The sequence below is a fragment of the Poromitra crassiceps genome, assembly GCF_964638095.1.
Source record: "Poromitra crassiceps genome assembly, chromosome: 10".
NCBI classification, from domain to species: Eukaryota; Metazoa; Chordata; class Actinopteri; order Beryciformes; family Melamphaidae; genus Poromitra; species Poromitra crassiceps.
Genome location: NC_139631.1, coordinates 1,349,043 through 1,370,018, shown reverse-complemented (window position 1 = coordinate 1,370,018; position 20,976 = coordinate 1,349,043). Strand labels below are relative to the sequence as shown.

The following is a 20,976-nucleotide window of genomic DNA, read 5'->3' as shown; positions in this document are numbered from 1 at the left end:
CATTAGCGTTCCGGTGGCGCCGTGCTTTTAATGATGTGCCAAAGTGTTCGTTAGCTCTGTGCTGCTCTCCCTGTGCCGGCGTGTAGAAAAACACACTTCAATTAAAACAAAGGGCTCATCAGGGTTAAACATGTGCATCAGTTTCATATGTGGAATGAGACTCGAGACACTTGAGATTTGCCCACTGGAACATGTGACCCCGTGGTCGAGTGCTGCTCTCTATCGCCCTCTCTCTCTTTTTCTCATTGTCTGCTCCTCTTTTACATATTTGTATTTTAGGTCTTTAGTTGACGCATTACAAGCAAGCAAAACTCAGCAAGTTCAAAGATCAACGTCTCAGTTCCATAAAGTGCTGGGAAATGAAATAAAACAGCAGCAAGAGTTAGCAGTGTATCCGCGGGGTCTTGAAAAGTATTCAAACTTGATCGCTCAATTTAGGGAAAATGAAGGCCCTTAAAAAGTATGAAAAAGTCTTAATTGCCATTTGATGAGCTATTAAATTGTGTAGCTGTTGTGCTGATTGTGTTAGATGTGCATAATGATATAGCATTGAGCATTTGGCCATTAAAGCGTCATTTTATCGGCCTGTCATATCGGCAGAAATGGTCGTTTCGGGCCAGTGCCGATATTTCATTTTGAATCATTTATCGGTCGTTACCGATCCCATACCGATATCATCGTGCATCCCTAGTTCTCTGCTTCCTCTTTTCTTTCTGTCTCTCCGTCTCTCGCTCCGGTCTGGAGAACAGCTCCATGTAAGTTGATATTGCTCTCTGTACTCTTGATTGGATGGAAGTGCTGCTGTGTGCTGTGAGTGTTTGGGATGTGTAGCAGTAAATAAGCGGCGTAGAGGCTGAAAGAGACCCGTACGCATTGTACTCAGGTTGGATCGATGAACACCTCCTTTTGACAGGCCAGAGCTGAGGCTTGGCGCGTTTGTGTACGTGTGTGCGTGTCTGTGTGTGCGTGTCTGTGTGTGCGTGTCTGTGTGTGTGTTGTGTGTTTGCGGAGGTGTGTATCCAGTTCTGCCTGAATGGAGCCAGCTACCCTAGAGGAAGGCAGATGGCTGAGAGAATTGAGTCAGTGAGGTATTTGTTTGCGTGTGTGTGTCAGTCTGAGAGTAAACAATCTTCGGTATGTTCGTGTGTGTGTGTGTGTGTACTGTATGTGTGTGTCAGTCTGAGAGTAAACAGTCTTCGGTATGTTCGTGTGTGTGTGTGTGTGTGTGTGTGTGTGTCTGTGTGTGTGTGTGTGTCAGTCTGAGTAATCAGTCTACAGTATGTTCACGTGCGTGTCCCTTCTTCACCCATCAGCTAATCCATTATCATCTTCCAGCCTGTCACACCGCTACACCTTGGCTTTAATTGCAACCAATAGTGGAGCCACTTGAACCCAATGAATGTGATAGTGACTAGTGAGTGGAGGAGCCGGGCGTCACTCAGTTGCTAACCTAGTTTTTATGCACCGCAGCAAAGACCGCCCGGTCGCTAATTGAGCTGCGCCTCCAATCAGGGAGTTTGTCACCATCGTCTCTTGCTTTGAAAAATAACCTGTGTGTGTGTGTGTGTGTGTGTGTGTGTGTGTGTGTGTGTGTGTCTGTGTGTGTCTGTGTGTGTCTGTGTGTGTCTGTGTGTGCGCGTGTTGCGTGCGCGCGTCCGTGCATGTGTGTGTGCGTGTGTTGCGTGCGTGCATGCGTGCATGTGTGTGTGTAAGTGATGTTGACCACGCCAACACACACAAGCAGGGGAAATAGACAGAGCTCAGCGTGCTGTCCGTTAGGGACGCGTCATGTTTTTTTCTTTTTTTTCTTTGGTCATTATGTGACTAATCGGACTAGGTAGCTGGCTTAGCTAGCTAGCTAGCTCTATGCTAGTACCGTTCCGCCTATATAGCTTGCTAGTGGTAAACTATAGCCCTGAACCATTTTAACATTAAGACAAGGGAAGTACCGGTTCGTGGCTATTACAAGCCATACATGTAGCTATTTACTTGGATTCCGAGAATCAAATCGTATTTTTGCTTGAAATGCCCATCCCTGAGTGTGTGTATGGTGTGTGTGTGTGTGTGTGTGTGTGTGTGTGTGTGTGTGTGTGTGTGTGTGTGTGTGTGGTGTGATGTGTGTGTGTGTGTGTGTGTGTGTGTGTGTGTGTGTGTGTGTGTGTGTGTGTGTGTGTGTGTGTGTGTGTGTGTGTGTGTGTGTGTGTGTGTGTGTGTAGTGTGTGTGTGTGTGTGTGTGTGTGTGTGTATGTGTGTGTGTGTGTATGCTGCTTCTTACCCACATACTGTAGGTCTTTGTGCATGTATTCATATCTAACAGTCATCATAATCATAGTAGTCTGGGAGAACAGAGAGCGTGGCTTACAGTGAAGCCAGGGTCACGTCAGGCCGGCAGCACGTCACTGCCTCTGAATTGTCATTGTTGTGCCTAACAAGCTGACACCTAGCAGGCTAACAGGCTAACAGGCTAACAGGCTAACAGGGGAGCCGGATGACAACAACACTGTCCAGCTGCCAGCAGAGCCGGACCTGGCCGGGCACTAAGAGAGACCTCAGGCCGCTCGTGCTGACATTAAGCCCCAGCTGAGGACACGGTGTGAGAGCTTTGGCACAGATACTCCCTGGCTCCACAGCGGGACATTCCACAAAGGAGAAAGGAAATATTTTTAAAGGCCCAGTGAATTTCCCTCAACCTTCCCCCCTCCCCCATGTTGAAAAGTACTATTTTGTCCCGAGTTCCTCATTTGAGAAATGCCAATTTCATAACTGGATTCAGCTGGTAGCTCGACCAAAACCCCAGGAATGACAAGATGGAGGAAAATGTGGATTTGCAGATTATACTGTAAAAAAAGGAAAAGAAAACGCTGGGGAGTGCAAGCGAGCTGGGCAACAAAGGTTCAACATGGCTGACATGTTGTGCAGAGAGAGTCTGCCTTGGCCTGGAGATGGAGTGTCTGTCAACAGGCCTGCCTGCAACATGGGCTGTGTTTTGCTGACTGTGCACCCAGTAGGTTTAGAAATATGAGGAGCGTGCAGAATGCTGTAACGTGTCTGGCTCGCAGACTCTTTGCTCCGCCGCCGAGCCCCGGAGGAGAAGCGTCCATGTGATTCATGTGTTCGCCGCACGGTTACGGGTTACGGCCGCGGTCGTGCGCAAGGAGTCGCTGCCTCTTGGGGCTCCGGGACTCTCAGCGGGCTCAAATGACCTCCGAGGAGGAAAAGCCACAGGGATGAAAACGTTGGTTTGAGTGCGGCAGCCGATCCTTAGCTTCCGCTCTGTAAATGACCGGGTGTGAGATGTGGATTTAGAGGCAAAAAATGTCACTTTAACGATATCGGCCGTGCTGTTGTGGCTCTCTAGCGCAGAAATGCTAGTCTTGCCTCTTTCATTGTTTTCTTTCCTCCAACTGAAGCTTATGTCAATAAACAGAAAGGAGATGTTACCTTTAAAAAGCCTTTAGTTTCTTGGCTTCACTCGTATTACAACAGAATGCTCGAAGAAAAGAAACAAAACAAAATACAGAGGGCCCTGTCAGCCTTTGAGCCTCAATCCAATAGTTCCTATATATCCCTGCCCACATAATACAGGGCTTTTCAAATAGAACCTTGGGAATACTTGGCCTCTGCATGGGAAGAACAGAGGGTTGTTTTCTTTCATTTGAGCCTGGCTGGAGGAAGAGACGGTTTCAAATTGCTTGTGTGCTTTTGTAGAGGAAAGGAAGCTGGTATTTGTGTGAAAGATGAGTTTAGCTGAGAGTTTCAAAGCATCAGCCGAGTTGTGATCCAAACTGTCTGTTAAAGTCTTTGCTCTCTATTTGGCGAATGTGCCACCCTGTTGAAACAGCATCGCCCCATTCTTTCCATTCAACACATTTTGTTCTGATTTTATGCAGCAAAACATGACTTTTACACATGCGTTGTGAACCTGGAGAAGGTTTGTTGACACTAAATGCGTGTTACTTTTCTAAAGCAGACCTATATTTTTTTGAGTTACAGTGGTTTTGCGGTTGTACATTTTCCACGTATAAACCAAACACCCTAATATTTTATATGAATACATCTTAGAATTTTTACAGTCAAATAAACTGTGGTTTGGAGCTTCAAGAGTGTGGGTCAGAGTTCGCCTGCAGGAGCACTGAGATATTGGTTGAGCCAGAGAAATCTGAAGACATTTCTCCCTGGGCGGGCTGGGCTGTATTGCACCATGCAACATGTGAGAGGTGTTTCCCTCCAGAGATGTGAAAACACAACTGGCAAGGCAGCTTGATTTGTATAGCACACGTCATACACTTGAGGCAATTCAAAGTTATTTGTAATATAAATAAAATAAAAATACAGTAAAAGATGTACAATTTAAAAGTGCAAAAGTACAGACAAGAGATACAAAAGATACGTGTAAAAGACTGATAAAAAGATGTGCCATTACTTGCCTTACCTCTCTAAAGATAATCACAACTTAAAACACCTTTTGTCAGCCTTGCTGGACAAAAATATATATAGCGCTATAACTTTTCCAAGAGTGAACTCCCTCAATTCCTCAATTCTTCCTTTCAAAAGGAATATACATATGTATGTATGTATATATATATATATATATATATATATATATATATATATATATATATAATCTCTCTCTCTCTCTCTCTCTCTCTCTCTCTCTCTCAAATGCATTCTATCAATTCTAAACTAGCTAATTCTAAACTAAGGAGGACGACCTTTGTCCTTTAATTGGATGGTTTGTGTCTCGTTGATCTCTTGTAAAGCACTTTGCGACAAACCTGAAAAATAAAAGTAAACCTAGATAAATAAATGTGATTTGATGTGATTGGATACGTCTCCGTCTCTCCGTCTGCCTGCACTATCTAATAGCTGATAATGTAATTATGCTTCCATCAGAGGGAGGCCTAATGATTGACTGTTGCAGAATGTGTGATGGGGCGAGAGAGATAAACCTCCCTCTCAAATACTCTGCCTTCTGCCTTTTAGTCAGGGCCCGTCGGATCGATGGCTACTCCCACCCCTCCTTTCCTTCTCGCTTATAATATTGATGTATTTTCCAACCAAGAGATAGAAGAGGAATGATACCAAGGGTGGATTCAAGTATCAAGTATCCCCAGGATCAGAGGCCAGTATTTCACTGTAAAGTAAGAACGGAAATACTGACACCACTCGTCTATTCCTGTGGGATAAAAAAAAAGTTCCCATGTTCAGCCTCTCATGTGGGTTTGAAAGTTACGGAGCCTTTACTTGGAATGTGCTGAGGCATTTAAAAATATCTATGGCAGCGGGGTGTTATGTTCCCCGGGTGCCAACACCCTGATGAAGACATCGACTGATACTCGTTATAGAAGGATTTTTCGAAATGTCTGGAGAAAATGAATGGGAAACTCACTTCCGGGGCAAGAGATGTCACATGACTGTTCAGCTCTATTGACCTGTCTGTCTTGCCAGGGAGTCTAACCGGCACGCGTGTGTGTGTGTGTGTGTGTGTGTGTGTGTGTGTGTGTGTGTGTGTGTGTGTGTGTGTGTGTGTGTGTGTGTGTGTGTGTGTGTGTGTTTCTCTGTGTGTCTCCCTCCAGGCTTTGAGCTGCTGTATCAGCCGGAGGTGGTGAGGCTCTACCTGTCTCTGCTGACGGAGAGTCAGAACTACAACACGCTGGAGGCGGCCGCCGGGGCGCTGCAGAACCTCAGCGCCGGACAGTGGACTGTGAGTCCTGGGTTGGGGAGGGGACAGCAGGTAGACGCTTTACTTCTACAATATGTGATTTTTCATTGTGTTTGGACTTGCATGTTGTGTGTCTGCAGCTCCTGGGCTCGTCACTGACATCACTTTGACACCTGGCATCATTGCAGTAACATGCATGCTGGCATCATTGCAGTAACATGCATGCTGGCATCATTGCAGTAACATGCAGCATGCTGGCATCATTGCAGTAACATGCATGCTGGCATCATTGCAGTAACATGCATGCTGGCATCATTGCAGTAACATGCATGCTGGCATCATTGCAGTAACATGCATGCTGGCATCATTGCAGTAACATGCTGCTGGCCAGTGATTATAGTCCAGCTAAAATGCTGAAATCCAAGTGCAAAGGCTCTTCAAACATGGCCACCCAAACCACTTCCAGAGGAGGCCCAGGATGCATTTAACCACATTAACAACAACGTGTAAATGCATTGTGCCTGTAGTAACGTACTTATCAAAAATGGTATTGTATTGTCAGGATGCGTGTGTATGTAGAACAAGCAAGACAACATGTTTACATGCTAATTTAAAGGACACAAACGGTACAAGAGGAGGTGACGTGCGCAGCGGTCTGCAATTTGGGTGAAATCCAATTTCAGTGTGAATCCCAGAGACGAATTTGAATACTTAATTAGTACTATAGTAAATGTAATGCAGCCAAATCCTATCAAGATGCAATCTGGACACACGACAAGTCGGCCATTGATGCAGCTTTCCTGGCCAAGTCTGTCCCAATAAAGAGACTTTTCATTGCAGTGGGGCTATTGAGCTCATGAAGCACCATACAGTCGCATGTTGGGCAGTTGTTTGCCCTCCCCTGCTCCCTCCCCACCTCCTCCCTTTCCCTGCTCTCTCCTTCCCCACATTCCCCTGTTCCCTGTCGTTACTGTCCCTTGTGACTATTCATGTCGCCCAGCCACAGTATATTCTACCTGTTCTGCTCTCTCTCCTCTTCCCCCCCGACCAAAAGGTCTATGGGGTTTTAGAATGGAGATTTCACGTAAATGAATCAAATAAGGTCTATGGTTAACAAAAGTTTATTTGAAGCATTTTCTAAAAATCATGTAAAAGAAAATTCATTTACGTTCCAAAAGTCATAAAAGTTATTCATGTTTGTGAGGATTATCCTGCTGAACCCAAATTCGCGCTCCCATAAACGTTTGCCAACCACAGACCTTATTTTTTGCATTTAAGTGAAATCCCCATTCTAAAACCCCATTCACTTATCCCCTGGCGAACCGAAGCGCTACTTGCTATTGCTGCTGCTGGGCTGCAGAGAGGCTGTGTGGCTGCAGGCAGCACTGGATTATCCTCAGGGCATGGTGCTTGTCAGGTGCTGTTCAGGCTCAGCACCCCCTGCTGGCACCAATGTTCCTTCCCATGTTTGTCACCAAGCCGGCTATCTTTGGCCCGCAGTGGCATGATGATCATGGTAGTGAGCGTGATTCCCAGTGTATTTTTAACACCCATGTGTCACACTGCAAACATGTCCTTCAGCGCTCTGCATTCATCCGCAGCACCCACACCTTCCTGCCTGTTCCCCCTCCGCCTGTTCACACCTCTCCAGAGGTGGGGAAACAACCTTTTTTTAGGTACATAAATTAGCATGGTAGATCTGCTCTGTATTTTTTAATTTGCCCTGCATCAGTGTAGTTAATTGGAAAAGCCGCCGCCGCCGAGTCTCACATTTATAATGTTTTGAATAATTCAATAGTAGTGATTTTTCGCCAACGTTGGCGTTTTGAGAAGAAATCCTTCTTTTCTTTCGGTTTGGTGTATGCTTTTCTCTCTCTCTCTCTCTCTCTCTCTCTCTCTCTCTCTCTCTCTCTCTCTCTCTCTCTCTCTCTCTCTCTCTCTCTCTCTCTCTCTCTCTCTCTCTCTCTCTCTCTCTCTCTCTCTCTCTCTCCCCCTGGTGAAGCTGCCAGGCTCAGGCTCAGGGGCTTGTGGGGGCTGCTAACCCATCACACCACTGCATCTGGCAGCCGGGCAGAGCATGCTCCTGTTCTCAAGGAGGATATCTGGCCTGCTTCCTTTAAATCCCTCGCTTTCTCTGCTACTACAGGATACTTACTTCTTTACCACCGGGTTTAAGGCTGTTTCTCAAGGCTTACTACTGCCACCCGGTGGTTTAGCTGAGCCTGTGCTCTGCTTAATGACATCTCTGGGGGTACCATTGCCGAGCAGAGAAGCTCTTTTATGTCAGACTTCATGTTTTGTGTTACAGAAAATGAGGAGAGCAATCCATTGATGTTTAAATGGAGACAAATTACTACATCACATGTCCATTCACAGCCCCACTGCGTAATGTTGTGAATTACTCAAGTCCAAGGAGTCTATCCAGCTCTGATGGTGCTGTGCTGTCTGGTAGTGACTGGTGTGTGTGTGTGTGTGTGTGTGTGTGTGTGTGTGTGTGTGTGTGTGTGTGTGTGTGTGTGTGTGTGTGTGTGTGTGTGTGTGTGTGTGTGTGTGTGTGTGTGTGTGTGTGTGTGTGTGTGTGTGTGTGTGCGCGCGCGCGTGTGCATGTGTGTGCATGTGTGTGCGTGTGCGTGCGCGTGTGTGTGTGTGCATGGAAGCATATTTCGAAATATGCACCCCGCCTCCCTCGACAGCTATTGTGGCTGTGACCCTGACCCGACCGCTCCAGCGGAGCTTTCCCAGCGGCCAAAAGTAAGGAAGCGTGTCTGCACTGGGCAGCTCCCGGGTGTGACGGTGTCACAGGGTCTGAATGTCAAACAGGGTGTAGTAGCTGACGACGAGCGCTCCATCAGCGTCCCCATAGGGGTTATAGGTTCAAATGACTAACTCCAGCCATGCCCTCTGTCTGCCCTCCAGTGGTCCAACTACATCCGAGCCACCGTACGCAAAGAGAAAGGTCTCCCCATCCTGGTGGAGCTGCTGCGCTCCGACTCCGACAAGGTGGTGCGAGCCGTGGCCATCGCCCTGCGCAACCTCTCCATCGACCGCCGCAACAAGGATCTGATCGGTACGAACACGAAACCCACCTCGAGATAAGAGATTCAGAATGTGTACTCACATTTTGCTTGTAGAGCGACATTGCAAAGATATCCACTTCAACAAGTAATTAACAAGTGGCAAATCTGCCCCCTGGGTTGAGATATTATCACTTGTTTTTAATGCAAGTCAACTCGTTTCAAGATATTTGTCGCTTGTTTCTGGGGAGTTCTTGAAAGTGGGGAAATTGCACTGTAAGTGAAATTATCTCACCCAATTGACATATTTTGTTCACTTGAAGAAAACTACATTTTAAGACTCAATACATGAATGACTTGTTCATTAATTAATTAATTAATTAATTAATTAATTCAAATTATTCATTTGTTTGACAGGGACAATACATAAGCAAGTGCAACTGATGCAGTGTATATAGGACTTCTAAGTCCTAGCCATAGCTAATTTGCAGCCCTTGTCCTTGTAGGCTTTTAGGAAAATACATATACATACATACATACATACATACATACAGTACATACATACATACATACATATATACATATACAGTCCTATAAAACATTCTAATACATAATACAAAAAACTTTAATACACCAACAAATGCACAATAAAACAAGCATTAAACAAACAGCCATTACAGACAGTAATTGAGACAATGACTGAAGATTACATTTGAGAGCGACAAAAGAGAAAGATACAAGCCTGCGAACAGTCAGTGTTCACAGGCTTGTTTCTGTTTCAGCCACATGCAGTTCAAAACCTTCAACTCTGTCTGTAGCAGCACACGTGAATGGAATAGCTCATGTTTTGACCAAAATGTCAGACGGAACCTTACCATTTAACCACTTCCAACTTGTCAAACCTCACAAAAACACTGAAGCCTCTTTCCCCATGTAGGAAGTTACGCCATGCGGGACCTGGTGAGCAACCTGCCCAGCGGCCAGCAGCGGCCAGCGAAGAACCTGGAGGAGGACACCGTGGTCGCCATCCTCAACACCATCCACGAGATTGTCACCGACAGCTCCGAAAACGCCCGATCCCTCATCCAGGCCCAGGCCATCGAGAAGCTGGTGGCCATCAACAGGACCAGGTGGGATTGTTTATATACATTATATATTGCAGGGTTTATATCTATATGTAGTATATATGTAAGGGATAATCAGTGAGTAGGTGTGCGTTAAAACAGTTTTAATGCACGTTTAACGACATGGAGGCGAAGAACCACCCCACGCAAAGTGCATTAAAACCGTTTAACATACACCTACTAGTTGATTATCCCACTTATACCATGGTGATTTGCCAACAATATAAAATAAAAGCATTCGCAAAAAAAAAGTTTTGCACTCAATATGGGAAAGGTTATGTAACAGGAGCTTACCGTTGTCATGGTGATGAATGATTCTAGTCCCTTTTACGACCAAGCCGGTTAGGTGATGGTGACATGATGCTACTACAGTAGCTTAAAAATATATGTGAATTTCGCGGCCATAGTAGCTAAATGTGTTCAATTTGACCACGGTATGTAATGATGTGGAATCGTATAGGTCTTATAGAGCAGTATGCATCGACTGTACAGTATGTGTGTATATCGACTGGCGGTATATACCACATTATACATGCAATAATTACGACCTTGAATGCAGTTAGCATCATTATCCTGTGTATTAGCATTCACGGAGGATATTCTAATGCCTCTCTAATGGCACCGGCTTGGCTGGTGTTCCGCTCTATTCTAACAAGCCTGAGCCCACACAAACCTATGCTACCCAGCGCACATTAATTAACACAGACCCCGCTACCCAGTGCCCATTAATTAACACAGACCCCGCTACCCAGCCCACATTAATTAACACAGACCATGCTACCCAGTGCCCCTTAATTAACACAGACCCTGCTACCCAGTGCCCCTTAATTAACACAGACCATGCTACCCAGTGCCCATTAATTAACACAGACCATGCTACCCAGTGCCCATTAATTAACACAGACCATGCTACCCAGTGCCCATTAATTAACACAGACCATGCTACCCAGTGCCCTTTAATTAACACAGACCCCGCTACCCAGTGCCCCTTAATTAACACAGACCATGCTACCCAGTGCCCATTAATTAACACAGACCATGCTACCCAGTGCCCATTAATTAACACAGACCATGCTACCCAGTGCCCTTTAATTAACACAGACCATGCTACCCAGTGCCCCTTAATTAACACAGACCATGCTACCCAGTGCCCATTAATTAACACAGACCATGCTACCCAGTGCCCATTAATTAACACAGACCATGCTACCCAGTGCCCCTTAATTAACACAGACCATGCTACCCAGTGCCCTTTAATTAACACAGACCCCGCTACCCAGTGCCCCTTAATTAACACAGACCCCGCTACCCAGTGCTCCTTAATTAACACAGACCCCGCTACCCAGTGCACATGAATTAACACAGACCCTGCTACCCAGTGCACATTAATTAACACAGACCCCGCTACCCAGTGCACATTAATTAACACAGACCCTGCTACCCAGTGCCCCTTAATTAACACAGACCCTGCTACCCAGTGCCCATTAATTAACACAGACGCCGCTACCCAGTGCACATGAATTAACAGGCTTTTACCACTGGAGGGCATTGTCATGGAGCGAAGTGGTTCCTCTAATGTTGGAACGCGTCCTACTCAACAAACTCAACAAAATCCTACTCAACAAAGTGCAAACGAACAGATATCAAGGCAGACGTTTCAAGAGGTGTCTCAAATTGCCGGCTATCATGTTTTGCTTTAGTGAAATATAGCACACTCCTTAACCATATCAACAGGAAGTATGTCTCTACCGCTGTGTCCATTTCAGATCAAGAGCACTGTTCAAAGCCTCGCGGTCACCTGGTGGAGTCACATGATCACATGAAGAGTGTCCGTCGCTCGCATTAATACACGTAGTCCATTCAATGACCAAAGAGTTATGCGTTCACTCCCCCGTCAGATTGGCCTTCTTTGACGCGAGAGTCCCGCCCCCCAACTGTCATTAAAAGTAGCTCGGAGGTAGCTAATGAAAGGAAACGCGCGCTTCATCTGCATGTGGGGGGGGGGGGGGGGGGGGGGGGTTCTAATTTTAATTGCTCTGATTGTTTCTTAATTGACTTTCCTCTTTGATGTGCCTCCACAGCCAATCGGCTCGCGAAACCAAGGCGGCGTCCCACGTGCTGCAGACGGTGTGGAGCTACAAGGACCTGAGGAACGCCTTGACCAAGGACGGCTGGAACAAAAGCCACTTCCAGGTACAGTACAGCACAGTACAGGCGACCGTTGAGAAGTTATGATGCAAACACGTATGACCGGGATCGTATGCAATTCTAGAAAGTGTCAAAAAGAAAGTATTGGAAAGTACTGGAAATGATTTGAAAATCGCAAGAGCCTGTGTTGCTGCTTTTTTTGCTGCTGTTGGAAATAGCACAATTACAAGTTGAGTGTACATGATTGACCCAACACAGAGGTGAATATGAGTGGGAAAGTCAGGGTTTTCTCTCATGTCAGCACACGTGTTAACACTAGGGATGGGCATCGAATTTCGAATTTTCGAATAATCGTTATTATCAAGGTCGACTTTTATTATTGAAAGTCGAAATTCGATTTTTTTTTTTTTTTTTTTGTGAGTGAAATGTTGCATTGTCTCCCCTGATTCTAAGTATAGTCGAATCGCTTGGTTTGAGCAAGTAAAGCAATTTTTATAAGCATTTTAAGCAAGGTTTATGGAAAAATCATGTTCTTTACTTCAGTGGTGCAATGCTTGTTTGAGCTAAGAGTCCACAGCAGAAGCTTTTTCTATTAATTAATAAAGCCTTAGACTTAATCAGGGGAGACAATGCAACATTTCACTCACAATTTTTTTTTTTTTTTTTTTTTTTTAACATTTTTATTTTATTTTCGAATTTCGATTAAAAGTCGACTTTGGCCAGCGAATTTCGAATAGTGTTTTTGCTAGAAATGCCCATCCCTAGTTAACACACGATGTGCATTTTCTCCATAATTCTACCTCTACAGCACAAAGTAGCTCTGTGGTGTTTTTTATTTATTTATTTATTTGTTTGTTTGTTTGTTTATTTATTTATTATTTCTAGCTTAGCTATATAGCTTCCCTCTCACAGGCAGATTTCATTTAGCAGTAATGTGACAGATATTCCTCATGTATATATTCCCCCTGCTCTCCTCCCTTCTCCTGCTCTCTCCTCTGCTCTATCCTATATTTCTATATTTTCTATATTTCTCTATCAATTGTTCAATGTGTTATCTTTATTCTGTAATTTGCTACTGTTGTGTCAGCTAGAATTGGCTAGACATATTCTCTGTGAAGCCCTCTGGGACATGCTTGTGAATTAAGGCTATACAAATAAACTTGACTTGACTTGACTTGACATGTACATATTGTATATATTGTATATATTTACTCGATTTGATTGCACTTGCAACTTTGTGATTGTCTTTAGTTATCTTCCTACTTCTTATCTCTGTATGTTGATGTGACCGCTACGCTGCATACAGACACTAAGACAAATTCCTCGTATGTAACTTGCATACTGTGGCAATAAAAGTGATTCTGATTCTGATTCCTCCTCTCCTCTCCTCGCAGCCCACGGCGACACCCACCCCTAAAGCAGCCAAGAACGGCAAGCCAGGCTACGACGACACCACTCTACCCCTGATGGAGAAGAACCAAGGTCAGTGTGTGTGTGTGTGTGTGTGTGTGTGTGTGTGTGTGTGTGTGACACTCTGACCACTTTGTTTCCATTCATGGCTATATTGGAGTGCTGTCCTCTCCACATTGCTGCTCATCTGCTGTGTGGTGAACCTGTGGGACCTGGTATGTCGTGATAACACCATCTGGACGGGTCGCAAATAAAAAGCAAATTGTACTGAAGATCTCCTCAAAACCTCCTATATGGAATACTTATATTATACTAATATTGAGACAAAACAGAATTATTTTAAGAAGAAGGAGGACCATGCTTTTATTTTGTCATTGGTGAATCATTTTGAATGGATTTCATAGGCCCAAGGATCATGAAAATTCCTCAAACTATGGACAATCACCAGAAGTGGAATAACAAAGTTTTCCATAACAGCAGCAGGACATATAGGGGGCTTGGCTGGTACAGTGCATTGGCCCAACAGCAAACCTCTCATCGACAGAGGAGTCGATAGCATAGCAGCGATTTGGATTTCCTGGTTATTTGACCTTGTGACTTTTTTTTTGCAACCATACATGCACATGATTGGCAGCTGTCCCTCCTGCCCGCGCTGTTTGCATTACCCAAGCACTGGCTGAGAACCATGACTCTTACAAGCGGCAGCATTTTGGCTTCAATGACTCAATATTTTGTCTGTGCTGCTTTTGTACAAATGGCCTATGAATGCGTTTCAGGCACCAGGAAATGTGGCAGTGGTGATATGATACCTATGGATGAGCTGGGGCCAGGTAAGAGCCAGTCTGCATGACAGTCCTTCCCCACAGAGGAGCTATCATCTCCGCGCTGATCTCCCTCTAGTGCCCAATAGCATCATCCTTTATTCTACCTTTCTCCTAGATGCTCTTCCGCCATTGCAGAGATTTATTTTATTTTTTATTTTTTTCTGAAGTAAACCACTGAACAGTTCTGATGGCTTTGGATTGAGTTTCAGACACAATGCTCTTTTGAAGACCCCTCTCTTGAAATGACGTTCTCCTCGGGAATTCACTTCCTTCATATTGGCTGGCGTATGTATATACCACTGCAAGCAGATGGGCGCACGGCCCAACACCATCTCGCCGAGCTAATATTGGGGATTTTAACGAGGGCAAAGTCACCCACGAACTCCCCAAATATAAACAACTCATTAAATGCCCGAGCAGGGAGGACAGAACTCTGGATCATTGTTACAGCACTGTCAGGAAGGCTTATCGCGCTTATCATGTCTCCTGGACCGCCTGACCTCCTGGTGCAGCCAGAACCATCTGGAGCTGAAGGCTCTAAAAACTGTAGAGATGGTTGTGGATTTCAGGAGGAGCTCAGCGCCAACCCCAACCCCTCATCATGTGCGACTCCCCAGTCAACAAATGAGGATTCATTCAGGTTCCTAAGAACCATAATCTCCCAGCACCTCAGGTGGGAGGACAACATCACCACCATCATAAAAAAAGGCCCATCAGAGGCTGTTTTTCCCACGGCAGCTTGACACACAAACTGCCACAGAAATGTTGGTACAGTTCTACACAGCCATCGTGGAATCCATCCTCACCTCATCTATCACTGTCTGGTTCGCTGCCTCCACCACCAAGGACAGAACCAGACTGCAGCGGATCATCCGGTCAGCCGAGAAGACGATCGGCTGCAACCTCTCTCTCACACACACACACACACACACACACACACACACACACACACACACACACACACACACACACACACACACACACACACACACACACACACACACACACACACACACACACACACACAGTTTGACACCGCCTTGTTCCTCAAAACCCCTTAATGTGCAACACTATTGTGACAGAGTCTGGCTCTCAAAATAGGATCAAGCTCGTGTCTAGTACAATCCAAACCTTGTCACAATAACACAGAACGTCTTTGCACAGAAATATCAAGCCAGAAGTCTCAAAAGCGATGGGAGCAGCCTACCTGATACAGCATGGGGCGATGACATCTCGAGAGCCCGGCTTGTATGGCCAGCCCAGTCGGTAGTGTGGAGGCCAGATTCAGGCAGCCTCAGCTCATAAGACGCTTCTTAAAACAAAAGTCACACACACACACTAACACGTGAAAACAGAGGGAAAACTACGAGAGAACAGGGGCTCCAGAGAATCCATGGCTCGGCTTCAATCAATGGCAGAGTGGGGGCCTGCGCACCTGGAACCCACGTCTATAATCTCTAAGCCACTCCCACTTCCTGTTTGATCCTCTCTGATGCAAAGACGTAAATTACAATATCAGAAGTAAACAAGGGGGTGTCTGACAATACATATCAGTCACATATGTCACATATCTGTGACACTATGTTCCATCAATATCTGTAATCCATGTGCCATACAAAGCTCATTACTGCTGCTACTTATCATGCACCTTGTGCAAACCTTTAGGCTACCTCACCTAATGCTGTTTATCTGTTAATATCTGTGAATCTTTTTATATTCTTTATATCTTATTTGTTTATATCTCGTATATTGTTCTACTTTATCACATGTTGCTTGAGCACCAATCACATCAGACAACTTCCTTGTATGTGAAAACATACATTGGCGAAATAAAGAATTCCGATTCTGATAATAAATACAGTACATGCATAATATATCAGAAAGGAGATTTCCTCTGCCGTGTTTGTGCTTTCAAAGTAAATATCGCTGCTGTCGTTGGAAAGAAAAAGAATACAGCTACAACTTTGCTTGATTATTTCTGTGTTGAGTGAATTTCATGACCCTTGGGCCCTTGAAACCCAGTGCATAATGTAAATAATGCGTGTATTTTTAAATTCCTGAATGAGTTGCTTTTCATAATTACATGGTTCTTATCCTAAGCAGGACATACTGGGCGAACACGTACTGTACATACATAGGGTATCTTGTGTCCTTGTTTTCCTCTGCATTTGGATGTGTAGGAGTATATTTTCAAACACGGTTGTCAGGACTGGGTAAAATCACCATTTGCAAATACCTTGTTTATTTTTAGCTGTAATGAGATGCCAGATGGTTTGCTGCACAATGAGTGTCATAAAGTTTGGACAAGCACAGATGTATGTAAAAGTGTATTGTGTGTATACTTTTCTGTGACTCACCTGAAACTATCTCCATGCAGTAAACCCGTCTGTTGCTCCACGCAGGATAAAATAAACTCTTAAGGGGCTACTTTGCGATTTTCAACCAGCTATGTATCATTACAACAGTCACATGACTTTTCGTGGCGTCACTGCCCCGGAAGTAAGTTCCCCATTCATTTTCTCCATAGACATTTCTTGTTCTTGTTCAAACCGAATGTTTTATGGTCACTCACGATTCATTGGGTCACGGGTTGGCTCGGTTCCAGCCTTAAAACTCGTTAGATAAGGATTTTTTCAAAATCTCTATGGAGAAAATTAATGGGTAACTTACTTCCGCGCCAATGAAGTCACGAAAAAGTCACGTGACTGTTGAGCTCGATTACACCAGAGACTGAGAGGAATCTGGCCGACTCTCAGGGGAAATGACCCGCTGTTCTCTTGACCTCATTAGACGGTTACTCCACCATTGACCAGAGAGACAAGGACTGCAAATACAAGAGCGGAGACAGCTCGGTGGACCTGACAGAACGGGAGCCATTAAAGGTAACCAGAGCACAAACATACAGACATACACTGAGACACACTACAGACAGCCTAGGGGGATAGCAGATCAATTAATGATGGCTTATTAAAATATTATTGTCTGTTCTCTCTCTCTCTCTCTCTCTCTCTCTCTCTCTCAATTTGCCCTCAATTTGCCTATGGCGGTCCTCATTAGATGCTCTTAATCCTATCGATTCTTAGTTTAAAGAGTCTGGAAGACGTCGTTCTCTGTTAACTCATTCACCGCCAATGACGTCTTTGACGTGTTATCAGCAATGGCCTTCCCCGCCAAGGACGTGTTTGACGTGTTTTTGTTTTTATTGGTGCAGCGCCTGCAGCAAACACTTGCCCAGCCTGTCACACAGACACAGGTCCCTGCCTTCAAAGGGTAGCCGACAGCACGCGATCAAACACATACCGCAGCTGTTGTTTTGAAATTGATGCAAGAGGAAATGCAGAGAACGGGTAACGCTTCCTTGTGCAGACAGGAGAAACATTGAAACGCCGAGCTGGAGTCGCCTTCCTCTGTGCCAGCCAGGAGAAAACGGGAGAAAGTAATCAAGAGATGTGTTTGATCATCGGAGGAATGAGGAAATGATCGATCAGTTTGCGAGGGCGGTGAGGACGTGTTGAATAGCCGAGGGGAAAACGGGAACGATCATAGATATGACAGGGAGACATGGACGAGGACGGTGTACCAGAACAAATCAAAATAAACACAGGAACAGCTAGGCAGCAGCGGGCAGAAGGCACTCACAGCAGCCCGCTGTCCTTCTCAAGAGCTCTTGGGCTGCTCGCCCTCCAGTGTTGCTCCTGGCCAATCCCAGCGCCACAGGGCGTGGTTATTGCTTATCCTATGTTGGGTTAGAAATCTAAAAGGGGGATCGTGTGTGTGTGTGTGTGTGTGTGTGTGTGTGTGTGTGTGTGTGTGTGTGTGTGTGTGTGTGTCTGTCTGTCTGTCTGTCTGTCTGTCGGTGTGTCTGTCTGTCTGTCTGTCTGTCTGCACACTCACACCGAGTAAACTGTGTTGTTGAATGTAAAAAAAAAGCACTTCATGTGTGTATATATATATATATATATATATATTTTTTTTTGTCATTTGTGTCCTAACGAATAATATTTACATGTCTGATGTCAATACAGTTCAAAATAAAAGAATTGAGAGTGAGTTATGCCTGAGATTGTGCCCTTTTACAAAAATGCTTTTTTCTCCCTTTTCTCTTCCCAGACAGGCTTTTTTGGTGAACATGGGGTGTATAAAAAGGGTTATAAGTAGAGTACAGAACATGCTAAAAGCTAACTTTCTTTTTGGGGGTGAAAGTAGAGACTTAGATCTTCATTTCGAGGTATTGGACATCACTGTAGTCCTAGTACAGAATTTACTGTGGGTCTTGAAAGATGACCAAACATTATGGAAATACTTGGCCTGTGCCAAAAATGCCAGTCAGATATTGGCAGTGAATGAGTTAATGTGTCTGCCAGATAATTGAGCGTAAGCTTTGAAGTCATTAATTGGAGGCTAATTAAAAGCAGCGCCAACCTTCCCGAGCGGAGACGGCCCTCACCACCACGTTAGCAAGCGGCCCTCTGCCAATCGTACGGCCATTTGTTTGTTGACCGTAGAGCTGATTGGCTGTCCAGTCAGTCGGATTGAGTGGTGGGAGAACGGCCTCGGAGGATGTCTGACACGCGCCGAATGCTCTCAAGTAGCCTGCTTTTTGATGGTTTGTTTTAATCTACCTTGGTGCCAAATTCGAGCGGTTTGTACACAACTGCCATCAAGCTTAGAAAATCATAGGAAAGTACATTACTTAAATTAATTAAATTAAATTAAAAATAACGGTTTGCCAGAAAATATCAGCGGTCGGCATCTTTAATCCAAAAATATCAGTATCAGCCTCCAGAAGCTCATATCGGTCCAACTCAAACTCTTCATCACATTTGGGTTCATTACTAAACCAGTTAAGAGCCACAGCTACGCACACATACTTCATGTGTTGAAAGGGCAAATACGTTCACCAGCTTCCCAGAGCTTTTAGGTGACAAGTCCCTGAGTAATGGCAGCCTACAGACAGTATGTCATCACAAATACAGCGGCCTCCTGGCCTTCTACTCTAAAGCCGTCTTGTCAATCTGCTGTCTGTACTTCCTGGAGGTGTGGCTACCCGCTCTGAATGCAACCTGGCCGCTGAAACCGCTTTCTCCCCCCTTTCGTTTGCATGTTTCACTATGCTGTTTTGTAATCATTTGACTTCTTTCCAAGCTTCTTTAAGGCGAGGAACTAACAGCTTCTCTGATCCCGTCTGTGTGTGCGCCTGTGTGTGTGTGTGTGTGTGTGTGTGTGTGTGTGTGTGCGTGTGCGTGCGTGCGTGCGTGTGTGTGTGTGTGTGTGTGTGCACCTGTGTGTGTGTGTGTGTGTGTGTGTGTGTGTGTGTGTGTGTGTGTGTGTGTGTGCATGCGCGTGTGTGTATTTATGGAATTTATTGACCTCCTTTTTGTTTTGCTGTTTTTTTAACCCCTCCTCCTGTGGCCACAGAATGACACAAATAGGAAACACTATATCAGGACTAACAGGCCTGCGGTCAGTCTGGTGGACGCTTGTGACGTTAAACCCCAGCCTGTTGACTCCTGGGTCTAAATGCATGCATGGTAGGTTTGAAAAATAATAATAATCCCAAACTTCCTGCGTTTGGTTTGAATCGTAGCATCCCTTTCATCCGCTGTTTGTTTTTGTCTCTGCCGCCTTTTCCCCCGTGCACCGTCTCACGCCGCATCAGTCACGCCTGCTGTCACCCTACACCCAGAGCAGCCTGTAGGTCTGCTGTCACCCTGCACCCAGAGCAGCATGTAGGTCTGCTGTCACCCTGCACCCAGAGCAGCCTGTAGGTCTGCTGTCACCCTGCACCCAGAGCAGCATGTAGGTCTGCTGTCACCCTGCACCCAGAGCAGCCTGTAGGCCTGCAGTCACCCTACACCCAGAGCAGCCTGTAGGCTTGCTGTCACCCTGCACCCAGAGCAGCCTGTAGGCTTGCTGTCACCCTGTACCCAGAGCAGCCTGTAGGCCTGCAGTCACTCTGCACCCAGAGCAGCCTGTAGGCCTGCAGTCACCCTGCACCCAGAGCAGCCTGTAGGCTTGCTGTCACCCTGCACCCAGAGCAGCCTGTAGGCCTGCAGTCACTCTGCACCCAGAGCAGCCTGTAGGCCTGCTGTCACCCTGCACCCAGAGCAGCCTGTAGGCTTGCTGTCACCCTGCACCCAGAGCAGCCTGTAGGCCTGCAGTCACCCTGCAGCCAGAGCAGCCTGTAGGCCTGCAGTCACCCTGCACCCAGAGCAGCCTGTAGGCTTGCAGTCACCCTGCACCCAGAGCAGCCTGTAGGCCTACTGTCACCCTGCACCCAGAGCAGCCTGTAGGTCTGCTGTCACCCTGCACCCAGAGCAGCCTGTAGGCCTGCAGTCACCCTGCGGCCAGAGCAGCCTGTAGGCCTGCTGTCACCCTACACCCAGAGCAGCCTGTAGGCCTACTGTCACCCTGCACCCAGAGCAGCCTGTAGGCCTACAGAGCATAGACGTCACCTTGTTTCCGACACATTTGATCAGCCTATGTGACTGCATTTGAATTATTTGGTGGGATTTCATGGGTTCTTATAATTTCTATAAGTTGTAAATTCACACATTTGTTTTCTCCATATTCCCACATTCTCTCTCATCTCCTATTATACAGTATTAGTACAGTACTAGTACATCAGTATTATCATACTGTATGTATTTCATTTTTCACTTGTCTCATGTTCTCCTGCAGTGCTGTCATTTGGCACATAACACTGGAACTCATACTTTTTCATGAAATATGGTTCCACATAATACATTGTTGCAGGAAAGTGCGTATGCACAAAAAAAAGTTAATTATGACAC

At 45.6% G+C, this 20,976-nt stretch overlaps 1 protein-coding gene across 1 annotated transcript in view; it reads left to right on the top strand.

Moving 5' to 3' along the window:
* arvcfb (ARVCF delta catenin family member b) overlaps positions 1-20,976 on the top strand; it is a gene marked incomplete at its 5' end in the record, with an annotated part of 166,718 nt that overhangs the window by 141,822 nt on the left and 3,920 nt on the right. The window contains 8 exons of the mRNA XM_083643878.1: positions 5,577-5,704; positions 8,579-8,729; positions 9,614-9,806; positions 11,882-11,993; positions 13,343-13,430; positions 14,135-14,188; positions 16,973-17,064; positions 19,601-19,713. Of these exons, the coding sequence (XP_083500004.1) occupies positions 5,577-5,704; positions 8,579-8,729; positions 9,614-9,806; positions 11,882-11,993; positions 13,343-13,430; positions 14,135-14,188; positions 16,973-17,064; positions 19,601-19,702 (920 nt within the window). The 3' untranslated portion in view covers positions 19,703-19,713. The remainder of the gene's footprint in view (positions 1-5,576; positions 5,705-8,578; positions 8,730-9,613; positions 9,807-11,881; positions 11,994-13,342; positions 13,431-14,134; positions 14,189-16,972; positions 17,065-19,600; positions 19,714-20,976) is intronic.